The sequence below is a fragment of the Miniopterus natalensis genome, chromosome 2 (assembly GCF_054644295.1).
Source record: "Miniopterus natalensis isolate mMinNat1 chromosome 2, mMinNat1.hap1, whole genome shotgun sequence".
NCBI classification, from domain to species: domain Eukaryota; kingdom Metazoa; phylum Chordata; class Mammalia; order Chiroptera; family Miniopteridae; genus Miniopterus; species Miniopterus natalensis.
In genome coordinates, this window is record NC_142082.1 from 138,332,692 (window position 1) to 138,346,477 (window position 13,786).

Consider the following 13,786-nt stretch of genomic DNA (forward strand, 5'->3'; position numbering starts at 1 on the left):
CCTTTCAGGAAAAATGACCCTTTTGGTTTGGGGGATACTACCAAATGCAGGACTCCCAGCTGCTGCTTTTCCAGGTCTCCCTGCAATGCTTCCCACTGGTCTCCCCTTAGGCACCTCGAGTCTGCACCACCCATCCCTCTTCCAAATCCTGGGGTGGATAACTGCAGACAAAACCGTGCTCTGGGTTTTAAAAATAAAAACAAAAACAAAAATACTACAGCTTTAATTCCTACTGGCTCCAGACTGCCCGGCAGCCAGCAGCCCTGCCGCCTTTCGTGGCTGGATGTTATGTGGGCTACTTGGTCTTGGCTCTGGTGCTCTGGTCTGTGGAGCCTGGCCTGGGTTCCAGGCCTTAATCTTCTCAGGGAAATAACTGTCCTGTAACCGAGAGATCCCTTCTCACTCTCTGCCTGCCATCCGTGGAAGCTGGGTCAGCCCCTCTCTGGACCTCGCTCTTCCTACCAGTTCCCAGGTGTTTTCTGTCTTCCCTTGGGATAAGTTTCCTCCTCAGGTGGACCCCAGTTTGTTATTCCCGGTGAATGTTCTCCAATTTAGTTTTACTTCCAGTCTGGCCATGGTTACCAGCAGATCTCTGTCTAATTTTGGTTTCAGGAGGCCCTGCTGCTGCTGCTCTCCAGTATGGTAGCCACTCGTGACCTGTAGCTATTGAGCCCATGAAAATGTGACCAGTCCAAATTGAGTGGTACTCTCTTTGTGCTACATAAGTGATCCCACAAAAGTCACACAATCCTTTATGTTAACCTTCTTAATGCAACCTGCTGTATGGTTTTTTAGTACTGACTTCTGACTTCTCTCCAAACTGCCAGGACAGTTTGAGAAATTTAATCTGATAAAAGGTCTCTCAGTACCACATGGTAATGAGCAAGAGATGAACCATAAAGGCAAGTCAGACGACATGGTTTTTTACTTCCTTGACTGAATCATCTCCATTACCAGTATAATTTTGGCTCTTTCTCTGCTTCTATTAGCAAAAGAGATTTACTTAATTCTTGTTATTGAAATGCAAATTAAAGACAAGATTTTTTTCAATTGTTTGTTTGGTTTCTCCTTTCTAGAAAGAGTGAACTCCATTAAGTGAACTCGAAAAAAACTTTTTATTTTCTTCAACTTTCATTATTTTACTCAATCTTAGGAGACATGAGTGATTTACCAGATTGGTACACTGGGAAAAAACACAAAGGAATATTTTTGGCTTGGCTCCCGCTTTTACTTGATGGAATGGGTGTTCTTTAGCACTCTTCTTAACATCTTCAGGAGAGTGTTCAGACTTAGGGACACTACCCTAACTCAGTGTGGTCTTTGTAGTTCTGAGATTAATGTTAGGAATTTAAACCTGAGAGTAAACTTAAGTAATTTTCAATCCTAAACTTTTGTTTTTTTTGCCTTTGAAATGCAAATAATAAAATGGTAGTTATGTTTCCCAAAATTTAGATCTTTAACTTATCTAGAATTTGCCTTCTCCGACCAATATTAGGACTGAAATTTGTTTTTTTTCTGTTTGCTTGTTTAAAGAGCTATAACATAAATTCCTCCAGTGAAAAGTCATTTCTTGGCCTTGGGTTTTTTCTTTTGGAACGTTGCACATGTAGATTATTTTGATCTTTATTAAGGAAGAAATGTTGTATACAGGTTGAATATTATCACAAAAGTTGCATACTTTCAGACACCTTGACTCAGATTGAAATTTTCTCAGTTACTTTGGTTTAAGTGCCTCCTAGGCAAAAATCAGGTTGACTATCCTCAGCAGGCTCTTTTTATTTATTTATTTATTTATTTATTTATTTATTTATTTATTTATTTATTTATTTATTTATTTTTTACATATATCTTTTTTTAAAAAAAAATTTCAAATATTACAGATGCCCCCTTTTCTCCCCAGTGACCCCTTCCACCTCTTCCACTCCCCTCCTCAGTCCCTCACATACCATTGTCTGTGTCCTTGGGTTAGTTTTTCATTTTCTTTTTCCTCCATGCAGTTTACCTCCTACAATCTTCATTTCCACACCACCATCTCAACCTTTCACCCTCAATTCATAACAGTATGGTCATTGTGTTAGTTTAGTTAACTGGACAGTAATGGGGGAAAAGAGCAAGGGCAATCAGAATTATTAAGCATAATCAATTAGGAAGCATAAGCCTGCTCTATGAGTACATTGCAGCATTCATAGGCACCCCAAGGGATTACAGCACTGCCCCACAAAAGGGATGAACAACTCTCTCCCCACCAAGAAACATGAATACTATATTTAACATGTTATGCAATTTCTTTTCAAATAATATTAGAAAAGCTAATGAGAGATGAAGAAAATTTTGTTCACTGGAAACAAATTCTCATGTTCTTTTAATGATAAAAACAATTTTGAATAAGATTAAAGAGAGAAAGAAATTATTTGTTCCAAGTAGGTTCACAAATCAATATTTGAAGGATTATGAAAAGGTTAACCTGACTGAACTAGTTAGAACTTTCAGAAAAATATTAATAATTGAGTCTTTCATTTTCATTTCATTTTTCAAAATCAGTGTCTCTTACTTGTGTAAGGTAAATGCAATTTTTTTGATTGTGTCATTGAAAGCTTGTTTCACTTGTTTGTTCCTCAAGGTATAAATGAAGGGGTTCAACAAAGGGGCAACAGATGTAGTGAGCAAAGATATCCCTTTATTGATGCCCACCTCTTCTTTGGCTGAAGGCTTGATGTAGATAAAAATACAGCTGCCATAGGTGATGGAAACAACAATCATATGAGAAGAACAGGTGGAGAAAGCTTTTTTTCTTTGCTGAGCAGAAGGGAATCTTAGAATTGCCCTGATGATATATATGTATGAAAGAACGACACCTATAAGGGTAATGATGAATGTTAATACTGCACAGATTATAACCATTTGTTCTATGAACCATGTATCTGAGCATGAAATCTTAAAAAGAGGCGATGCATCACAGCCAAAATGATCAATGGCATTGGAGTCACAGAATTCCAGCTGGAGGCCCATACCAAGCGGTGTGATGATGATCATTAACCCAGAGATCCAGCAGCAGAGGACAAGGATGGTACAGACCCTGTTGTTCATGATGGTCATGTAATGCAGGGGCTTGCAGATGGCCACATAGCGGTCATAGGACATGGCTGCCAGGAGAAAAAATTCCGTAGCACCAAAGAGTCCAATAAAAAATATCTGACTGGCACAAGCATTATAAGTAATAGTATTGTCCCCAGTTGATAAACTGTACAGGAATCTGGGAATACAGACTGTTGTGAATGAGATTTCTAAGATGGAGAAATTTCGAAGAAAAAAATACATAGGTGTTTTAAGATGAGAATCCATGAGTGTAAGAACGATAATGGTCAGATTTCCAGTCATGCTCAGCATGTAGGTGAGAAATAAGAAGATAAAAATCAGAACTTGCTGTTGCGGGTCCTCTGTAAGTCCCAACAGAATAAATTTTGTTATTGCTGTGTGATTTCTCATTATTACCTTTGGCGTTATAGGTAATCTACATGTAAAAAAGTCAAAAGTTGAAGAAGCATCTAGACAGAAGGAAATAATAAGGCAAAAATCAATGAAATCAATGAAATAGAAAACAGAAAAATAAGAAAGAAGATTAACAAAATCAAAAGATGAATTTTAGAGAGGATGATTAACATTGACAAAACTGTTGTGAAACTGATGTGGAAAAAAAGATAAAATTTATCAGGAATTAGAAATATGATACAATTATAGGTTATATGGATATTAAAATGATATAGAATATTTTGAAAAGTTCTGTAAAGTAGATTTGACAGCTTAAATAAAATGAACCAATTATTTAAAAGATTCAATCTGCCAAAGCCAATTCAAGATAAAATATCTAACCTACATATCCTTATATCTGTTAAAGAAATATATACTGAAATCATCTTAAAAAGATAACTCCAGATGCAGATGTCTATATTGTACTACTTAGAGTTCTACCAAATTTTTTACCAAACATTCAAAAATAAACAAAAATACCAGTTCTACACAAATCCTTTCATAAAATAGATTGTTGAAATAAAAAAATATAACGTTATCTAATGGAGTTTCCAATGTATATAGAAATAATATAAAAAATAAATACAGTAGAAAGGGGAAGAGTAAATGGTGTTATAGAGTAATAAATATGCTATATTCTACCTCCAGTGGTTCCAATGGTTAAATATTGATCTAAGATGTATGTGAAATATTCAGATGTATATTATAATTCATAAGCAACAGACATTTATAATTTCAAATGTTTATATTAGAAAATAAGAAATATTTCACTCAGGTATATAATCTTTGAAAATAAAAAACTGGAAAAAAATAAACCCAAAACATGAAAGTGAAGCAAAGGTAAGACCAGAAATCAACAATTGGAAATAAAAAGACCATAAAGAAAGTTAGTGAAACCAAAGTTGGTTCTTTAATGATTAATAATATTGATGAACTTATAACCAGACTGACAAACAAAACAAAACAAAACACTGGGAGAAAGAAAACACACTAGAAATATCAGAAATGAAAGATATCACCCCAGACCTCAGATATTAAAAGGATAATAAGAAGATACTATGAGCAACTCAAACAAATATTTTGGGCAACTTAAGAGAAACATGAAAATTTAAAGTTCACGAACACATCTGAGAAGAGATAGCCTAATAGTGCTACAACTATTAAAGAAATTGAATTTGTAGTTAACTTAATTCTAAAGTAAAGTTTCCAGGAATATATACTTAAACATAAAACATCAGCAATTCTACACAATCTCTTTAAGACAACAGGAGTAGAGAACATATTCCACCTTGTTTTTTGAGGACTTAAAAATAATTGTAAAATTTATATAAAATGCCAGCCCCAAAATTAAAAGTCACATTTGAAGACCATAAAGAATGATGGGGAGATGGGGTGGAACGGGTCATTGGGGAAAAAACAGGACATCTGTAATATTTTAAACAAAACAAAACCAAACAAAAAATAAAAGAATGATGGGAAATTTACACTATGGATATTAAGATTTACTTTAAAGAAACCATAATTAAGATAGAATTCTGCTAAAAATAGTTGTAGACAGATTTCTTCAGAAAACAGAAATTATTAGCAGACTCCATCACCTTTTATAAGGTGAGTATTACCTTGATACCAAAACCAAATAAAAAATTACAAAAAAAAAGAGAAAGAAATTCTAAACAAAACCCTCTATGAACATAGATTAAAACTTCAATAAAAAATAGCAAATAAAATTCAGCAATAACATTGTAAGTATAATATGTCACGAGAAGGTGACATTTATCCTAGGAATTCAAGATTGGTTTAAGCCCGGCCAGTGTGGCTCAGAGGTTGAGCATCGACCTATGATCCAGGCAATCTCAGCTCAAATCCCAGTCAGGACACATGTCTGGCTTGTGGGCTTGATCCCTAGTAGGGGGAAGAGGGAGGAGGTGCAGGAGGCAGCCGATCAATGATTCTCTTTCATCACTGATGTGTGTATCTCTCCCTCTCCTTTTCTTTCTCTGAAATCATAAAAACACATTAAAAAAAGAGATTGGTTTAATATTTTAAATGGATCCATTTTATTCTCCATAATAATAGAAAAAGAGAGAATCTGTATTTTCTTCTGAATAGTTTCACACACAAAAAAATCTTTGACAAAATTCAACACCTATTTATGCTAAAGATCTCTCAGTAAAGTGAAAGTAGAGGAAACTTCCTCAATGCGATAAAGGACATCTACTCATAAAACAAACAAACAAAACTTCTGCTAATATCAAATATAAAGAGAAAAGCTTGAAAGCTTTTCCCTATAATGAACCATGCAAGGATGACTACTTCATAACTCTTATTCAACAGTGTGTTGGAGTTCCTAGCTCATAAAGTGAGAAAAAAATGGTGACATTGTGATTACAAATAAAGAAGTTAAATTGTTTTCCCTGTAGATGGCATAACTGGGTAGATAAAGAATCCTAAGTAATCTACAAAATAACTACTTGAATAACTGAGTTTAGCAAAGTCACAAGATAGAGAATCAATACATATACATGAAATTGTATTCATGTATACCAACAATGAGCATTTGGAACTTGAAATTTTTTAAACTATCATTTACGGCATTATTTTAAAGTGAAATACTTGGGGATAAATTGAACAAATTAGAATAGCAATGCAATGGAAATTACAAAAAAGTAATATTGAGATAAGGATAAGCATATAACTCATTGGAAAAGAACAGTGTGTACTGGAATAGAGTAACATAAGACAAGTTGAGGGGAAACAGCCTTATCCTAAATGGTGCTGCTACCATAAAATATACTTGGAACTGCCATTTGACCCAGTGATCCCACTTCTAGGAATATATCCTAAGAAACCCAAAACACCAATTAGAACTTATGTACCCCTATGTCCATAGCAGTGCAATTTACAACAGCTAAGATCTGGAAACAGCCCAAGTGCCCATCAGTAGATGAATGGATAAAAAAGCCGTGGTACTTTTATACCATGGAATACTATGCAGCTGTTAAAAAGAAGGACCTCTTATCCTTTGGGACAGCATGGATGGAACTAGAAAAGATTATGCTAAGTGAAATAAGGCAGTCAGAGATAGACAAGTACCACATGATCTCACTCAGATGTGTAATCTAATGAACAAAATAAACTGATGAACAAGAGATCCAGAGACATAGAACTATAGAGCAGTCAGATGAATTTCAGAGGGAAGGTTGGGATGGGGAGTGGGGAGGGGGGGAGTAATTGAGAACTTAGACACATATATACATGACCTATGGACACAGATAATAATGTGGAGAAGACCTGGGGTGGGGGTGAGGGGGTTGGAGAAGTGGATGCCAGGTGGAGGGGATTAATGAGGGAAAAAAGGAGACATCTGTAATACTTTCAACAATAATAAAAAAATCGATAATAAATCAATAAATTAAAAGAAATTTAATGAATAAAATGACACCACAAAAAATAAACTTGAAATAGATCATAGACCTAATAAAAAACTCTATGCTTTTTGAAAGATAGTGTTAAAAAGTGAAAAGTCATGCACTAGAAAGTCATACATACTAAAAATCATGCATCTGACAAAGATCTTGTACTTCACATATATGTATGCAATATACATTTTAGTAAATACATATCATATATTTAATGCAATACAAAGATAAATATATCTGTATGTATTTATATATACACACACAATTTACTCATAAAAGAGAGACAGCCCAATAAAAATGGTCAAAGATTTGAACATATACATCACAAAGGAAGATGCACGAATGGCAAATGTGCACAAGAAGAGATGCTCAAACATCATTAGTTGTTAAGGAAATGAAAACTAAAATGACAATAAGATATTACTAAACATGCATTAGGATAGTCAAAATTAAATGTATTAACAAGAGCAAGTGTGGGATAACATCAGGCAATTAAGATTTTTATATATTGCTACTAGAAATATAAATTAATAAAACCACTTGGGGGTGCAGTACTTATATGACATAGTAAATCCATTCTGAAGTATTTACCCCAAAGGAAAAAAAAGCATATGTCTACAGGAAGACTTTATAATTGCAACTTTACTCATAATAACCCAAGTGGAATGAAATACAAATAAACATAGGTGAATAAATAAACACATTGTGATATATTTATACAGGGAATGCTATATAGCAATAAAAAGAATAAAGAATTCATATGTGACACATGGATAAATCATAACGTAGTATGCCAAGGGAAAATATATACAAAGCAAAGCGAAAGTACTATAAAATTTAATTTATATGCAGTTCTAGAAAAGACAACCAATCTATTATGAGGGATTAATTAAGGAGCACAAACACTTTTTTATATATTTTGATTTCATTGTGGTTTTAAGGATGTATATATACATTTGTCAAAACCCATTGGAATGCTACACTTAACACACACACACTTTGTTGTATGTAAGTTGTATTTTAATAAAATTGATTTATACAAGATGTCATGGAGTGGGAGAAGATATTTGCCACAACTGTTAAGGACTGCAATCCACATTTATAAATACTACTACAAATCAATAAGAAAACAAAACCCAACCTAATAACAATTAGATGCATTTCTTCACAAAAGAATATATCTAAAGCCCAGTGAGCATATTAAAAATGTGATGTTTTAGTACTTAGGGAAAAAGGAATTAAGTTCACAACTAATACACAATCTTCAGAATAACTAACATTAAATAGGTGAACCATACCATCTTTTTTGAGAACATGGGGTAAATAGAACACTAACATATTGAAGATTAGTGTGTACATTCCTATAAACACTATAAAAACTTTTTGAATATATTTATTAAGTGGAATGTCCAGATATCTATAAAAAAGAAATTTCAATTCTAGGTGTTTACCCAATAGAAATGCGTATGTATGTATACTAAATATATGCATGTTTAAGAAAGTTTATAAGAGTATTATTCTCAATAATCTCAAGCCATAGAAAACCAAAATGTCCATTAATGATAGAAACAATTTTTAAATTGTGATATATTCATAAAATGGAAGACTATAACAATGAAGATAAAAATACTGCTACATGCAAGAACATGGAGAGTTCTCACACTCAGAATGAAACATTCATGCTCTAACTGGACTTCCTGTCTCCTGTTTTGATCATTTTGATCCACTTTCCTCAGTGCATCTAGAATAAATTCTGAGATTCTATCTCAGTTCCTCCAGACTAGGCTAGATACATCTCCAGTGTGTTCCTGTATCCATCATCCTTATATCAGAACCACATCATATTACTTATTTGTTTGTCACCCAATTAGATGGTTGATAGTCTTGAGCTCAGGGCCTATCTTATTCTCAGTAATATACTCAGATCTTATCACCTCTCCAGGAATATAATAGTTTCTCAGTATATTACTTAAACACATAGATATTTATGAACAAAGACCAGGATATACTCTTTACTTATATTTCAAGATTCTACTTGGCAGAAGCTTTTATTCCTGTGGTTCATCTGGATTCTAGAAGATAGCACACTAATGTTGATGGTACTTCTTTCAGTATAAGAGTTTGAATCATGCTCCCTTGACCTTTAGGCCACCACTTTTTGAAAGGTAGACTACAGTCACCCGGATTGTAAAAAGTCCACAGAAATTTTCATTTATATTCTTTCTAATATTGATCATGTGGAAAAATGGGGATATAAAAAAGTATAAGGTAAGGAGGTATTTTAAAAGTTCTAGATATGAGCTAATGATTATTTTTTATTGTTTTATACTTACTTGATCCTTTTTCTAGAAAGTTCCTTAGTTCTGTGAAGATATGCTTCATAATTTTACTGGTAGTATATAGGGCAAACTACTTAGACTATAGTCCAGTTAGACTAGAGTTAGCATTTCTTTTGTATGGTGTATTACTAGATGGCTAGTTTCAACCAAATCTTGTTCCTAGGATTTTCTTTGACAAATGGTCTTAGATGGAGCCTATGTAACAAAAAGCAGCCTTAGGAGTATCTAGACACCATCAGAGATGACAAACATTGATATAGGCTCATGGGCAAAATTTTTTTATCTAAATGCTGTTATCCTATCCTGTTCTTCAGATCCACACTTTGCAAATTGAGAAACACCAGATTGTTGTTCACCAGAGCCCACCCTTCTTTCTTCCTTTCTTCTCTTCATGTGCTATTGGAATTTCTAGCAAAAGTCCCCACTGATCCTGGGTATTATTTCAGGATGCAAAACAACCCTTTTGTCCTCTAGTTACCTTCTTCAGAATCATGTTGCAGAAACATTCTGACAGCCCCACTGGCATGGCTCAGTGGTTGAGCATCAACTTATGAACCAGGAAATTGAGGTTCGATTTATAGTCAGGGCACATGCCTGGGTTGTGGGCTCGATCCCCAGTAGGGGGTATGCAGGAGGCAGCTGATCAATGACTCTCTCATCATTGATATTTCTCTCTCTCCCTCTCCTTTTCTCTCTATGAAACCAATAAAGACATATTTAAAGAAAAAGAAAAGTTCTGACTAATTAATTATATTGCAGGTATAACTTACTAATTTTTGTTTAATATGCCTATACATAAAAAAGTATTTATGTTTTTAAAAAGACAAGATTTTTTTTTAGATAAAATGTTACACCGAGTTTAATTAAGTTGGAACAGATGTATTTATATAATTGAGATTGTGTGTGGTAGCAATGGGGGCAATAGATGTTACATTATATGCCCATCAAATTTGACTATTTTATTGCCCACATAAATAACATAAAACAGGCATAGAAACTTTCTCATTTGCTTCAATAATTAACTTTCTTGAAAATGACATTCAAAAAGTGAAATTAATTCCTCATCTCTTTATGAACTGTTCAAATTTTAGAAAATACACACACATATATTTACATATATACACACACACTTAGAAAAGTGACAGGAAATATTTTAATTATTTTTCCAAATTTCAGAATAGAAAAAATTTAATTTGAGAAATACAAACATACTTACTCTATAGTCTCTCATTTGGGCTTCAGTTTTTCTTTTTATCACAGATCCCTAGTGGAACTCACAATTAAACAAGAATTATTATTAGTAGTAATGTGGATACAATCTAGTCATGCTTTCTCACTTAACTTTCACTCAAAGTTGCAGTGGAAATGCATCCACAAGCTATGTCAACTTTTGCATCCCTATGTCTAACACTTATTAGGAATTACAATATCAATCTAAATTAAAAAAGAAACTACTATATATCTGCGTAATCTGAATGGCTAGAAAGAAGGAAAAACTAGTAAACAGGCAAAGGAACATGAGAAATTCTCTTTGCTTCTTGAGAAATTGATTGCCCAGCAATTTTAACACAGAAAGCCTCCCTTAAAAATTTCAACACAGATATGATTGAGGATGCTTTATATGGCCAACTGGTATTAGTTAGTAGCAACTAAGTTAAAAATAAAGTGTCACTGGTGACCCTGCTTCAAAGTGACTAATGAATGTAAAATATAATTAATATAGATAAACAAAACAAAACAAAATTAACTAATGCATCTAGGAATTGGGACCATGTCCTTGGAGACTGAAAGATGCATTAATAACACCAAGGTCAAGCTGTATTATCAGTGTACTTAAATCTTTACTGAAATGAGTCAAATAATATTTTGTTATTTTGTTTACTTTCATTCCCAAATGATATACAGCAAATGATATATAGCAAATTTCAAATGTTTATCGGTAATTTATGCTATATTTATGAACAGAATATTCCTACACTTTCATTGTTTTTGAAAAAAAATTCCTTGTCCTTTTCTAAAATATTTGTGTATATTCATGATGTTACCTCTTTGCAGGTATTATATGTTACAAACCCTATTGAATAATTTGTTATTTAACATTTAAGACAACTTATGGCAGTGCTGGCGAGGGTGTGGAGAAAGGGGAGCCCTAGTACACTGCTGGTGGGAATGCAGACTGGTGCAGCCACTATGGAAAACAGTATGGAGGTTCCTCAAAAAATTAAAAATGGAACTGCCTTTTGACCCAGTGATCCCACTCCTAGGAATATATCCTAAGAATCCTGAAACACTAATCAGAAAGAACATATGCACCCCTATGTTCATAGCAGCACAATTTACAACAGCTAAGATCTAGAAACAGCCCAAATCCCTATTCAGTAGATGAGTGGATAAAAAAGCTGTGGGACATTTACACCGTGGCATACTACGTAGCTGTAAAGAAGAAGGACCTCGTACCCTTTGGGACAGTATGGATGGATGAACCTGGACAATATTATGCTAAATGAAATAAGCCAGGCAGAGAAAGACAGAACATCACATGATCTCACTTATATGTGGAATCTAAAGAACTTAATAAATTGATGAAGAAAATAGATTCAGTGACATGGAAGCATGGATTAGACTGATAAATATCAGAGGGAAGGTGGGTGGGTGGGGAGAGATTAACCAAAGAATTTATGTGCATATATGCATAACCCAAGGACACAGACAATAGTGTGGTGTGGGACTGGGGAGGGCATTGGGGGCAAGGTAGAAGGGGTCAATGGGGAGAAAAAGGGACATCTGTAATATTTTGAACAATAAAAAAAAGAGAAGGAAATCTCACCTTTTGCAACAGTGTGGATGGACCTGGAGAGTATTATGCTAAGTGAAATAAGCCAGTTAGAGAAAGACAAGTACCATATGATTTCTCTTATGTGTGAAATCTAATGAGCAAAATAAACAAAATAGAAACAGACTCATCGATACAGAAAACAGACTAACGGCTATTAGAAGGGAGGAGGGTTGGAGGGTTAGGTGAAAAAGGTGAAGGGCTTTAGCAAAAAGAACAACAACTCATAGACACAGACAACAATATGGTAATTACCAGATAGAAAGGGAGTGGGGGCAGGTAGAAGTGGGAGAAGCGGGAATAAATGGTGATGGAAGGAGACTTTCTTTGGGTGGTGAACACACACAATATGCAGATGATGTATTATAGAACTGTACACCTGAAACTTATATAATTTTTTAAACCAATGTCACCCCAATAAATTCAATAAAAATTTAAAAAAGAACCTAAATTTAACATAGTACTTGGCATAATAAATGGTAGCTATTAAAATAAAAAAATCATTAGTTTACATTGCTGTCTCTAATTATAATTCAACACTAAATTTTCCCCCATTCATGTTTGATTCCCCTTTTTTTCTACAGAGATTCCTTGTTCTCAACGTTAATATATTTATTAATTTTCCCAATGTTAAAATTTACACAAAACCAAATCAGAACTACTCCACCCATATTATGAATGATACACACACTCGGTGAGCAAGTAAAATAATTTCCCCAATTCTCAGTTTTTTCAAGAGCAAAAGAGTTCATAATTATGTATACTTTGCCTATTATGATGATAAACTGGATAATGTATGTACAACAATTAGCACAATACTTCATACATAGTAAATGTTTAATACATGATAGGTGTTATAATTAGTAATATTTCAGAATGGTTAGACTTAGATGCACAGTCTCAAATCACTGAAAAAAGTATTCTTTCTTAAATCATAATAGTATGCAGAGTTCTATTTTTTCTTAATATTGAACACAGTTGCTTTTTAAAAAAATAGGTAGAACTTGATCCTTTGCTGTCTGTAAAGGGGAGGTGACAATGATGCATACTGCACTCTTCTTAGGGCTGTGGTATAAAAAAAAATAAAAAAAATAAAATAAAATAAAATAAAAATATAGGTAGAAGTAGTATTTGTTAGGACCCACATGCTGTTCTCTTAGTGAAAGAGTCACATAGTGGGGAAAAAACCAGCAAATCCTCAAAAGGAATTATCTTGGCATCTTGGCCCACATTTATTCCTTATGATTCAAAATAATTTGCTAGTTTTCAGTGTCTACATGATTGCCTTAAAATGCATATTTTTAAATGTCACAACCCTAATGGTACTTTATATCATCATTCTTGAAACAATAAGCTTTTTAAAATTAATGCTACTGGTGTAGGCTCTATTGAATATTTTTTTACCCTTCTTGTTTCTACTTAGAGACACGATCCCCTTAGATTTCTTATAGAGAGGCATTCACTCCTTTTAAGTAATTTGAAACCAGCAAATATTTCCTAAGTTTCAAGCTAATCATCTCAGTTATGATAATTTTTTCGAATGTTTGGGGTTAGTTGGACACACATCTTATAAATTATTTTGGTATCAAAAAAGAAGAGTTTATAAGAAACCTTTATTATCCAAAGCATAGATACTACCATATGATAGAGAAGAAAAATTACATTAT

The 13,786-nt window shown here is 33.6% G+C and overlaps 1 protein-coding gene across 1 annotated transcript; it reads right to left on the reverse strand.

Moving 5' to 3' along the window:
- Window positions 1-2,547: 2,547 nt before the first annotated feature.
- Window positions 2,548-3,486, reverse strand: LOC107538197 (olfactory receptor 6C2-like). The gene has a single exon (XM_016214360.1). The coding sequence runs from the start codon at window positions 3,484-3,486 to the stop codon at window positions 2,548-2,550; it is 939 nt and encodes a 312-aa protein (XP_016069846.1).
- Window positions 3,487-13,786: the final 10,300 nt, after the last annotated feature.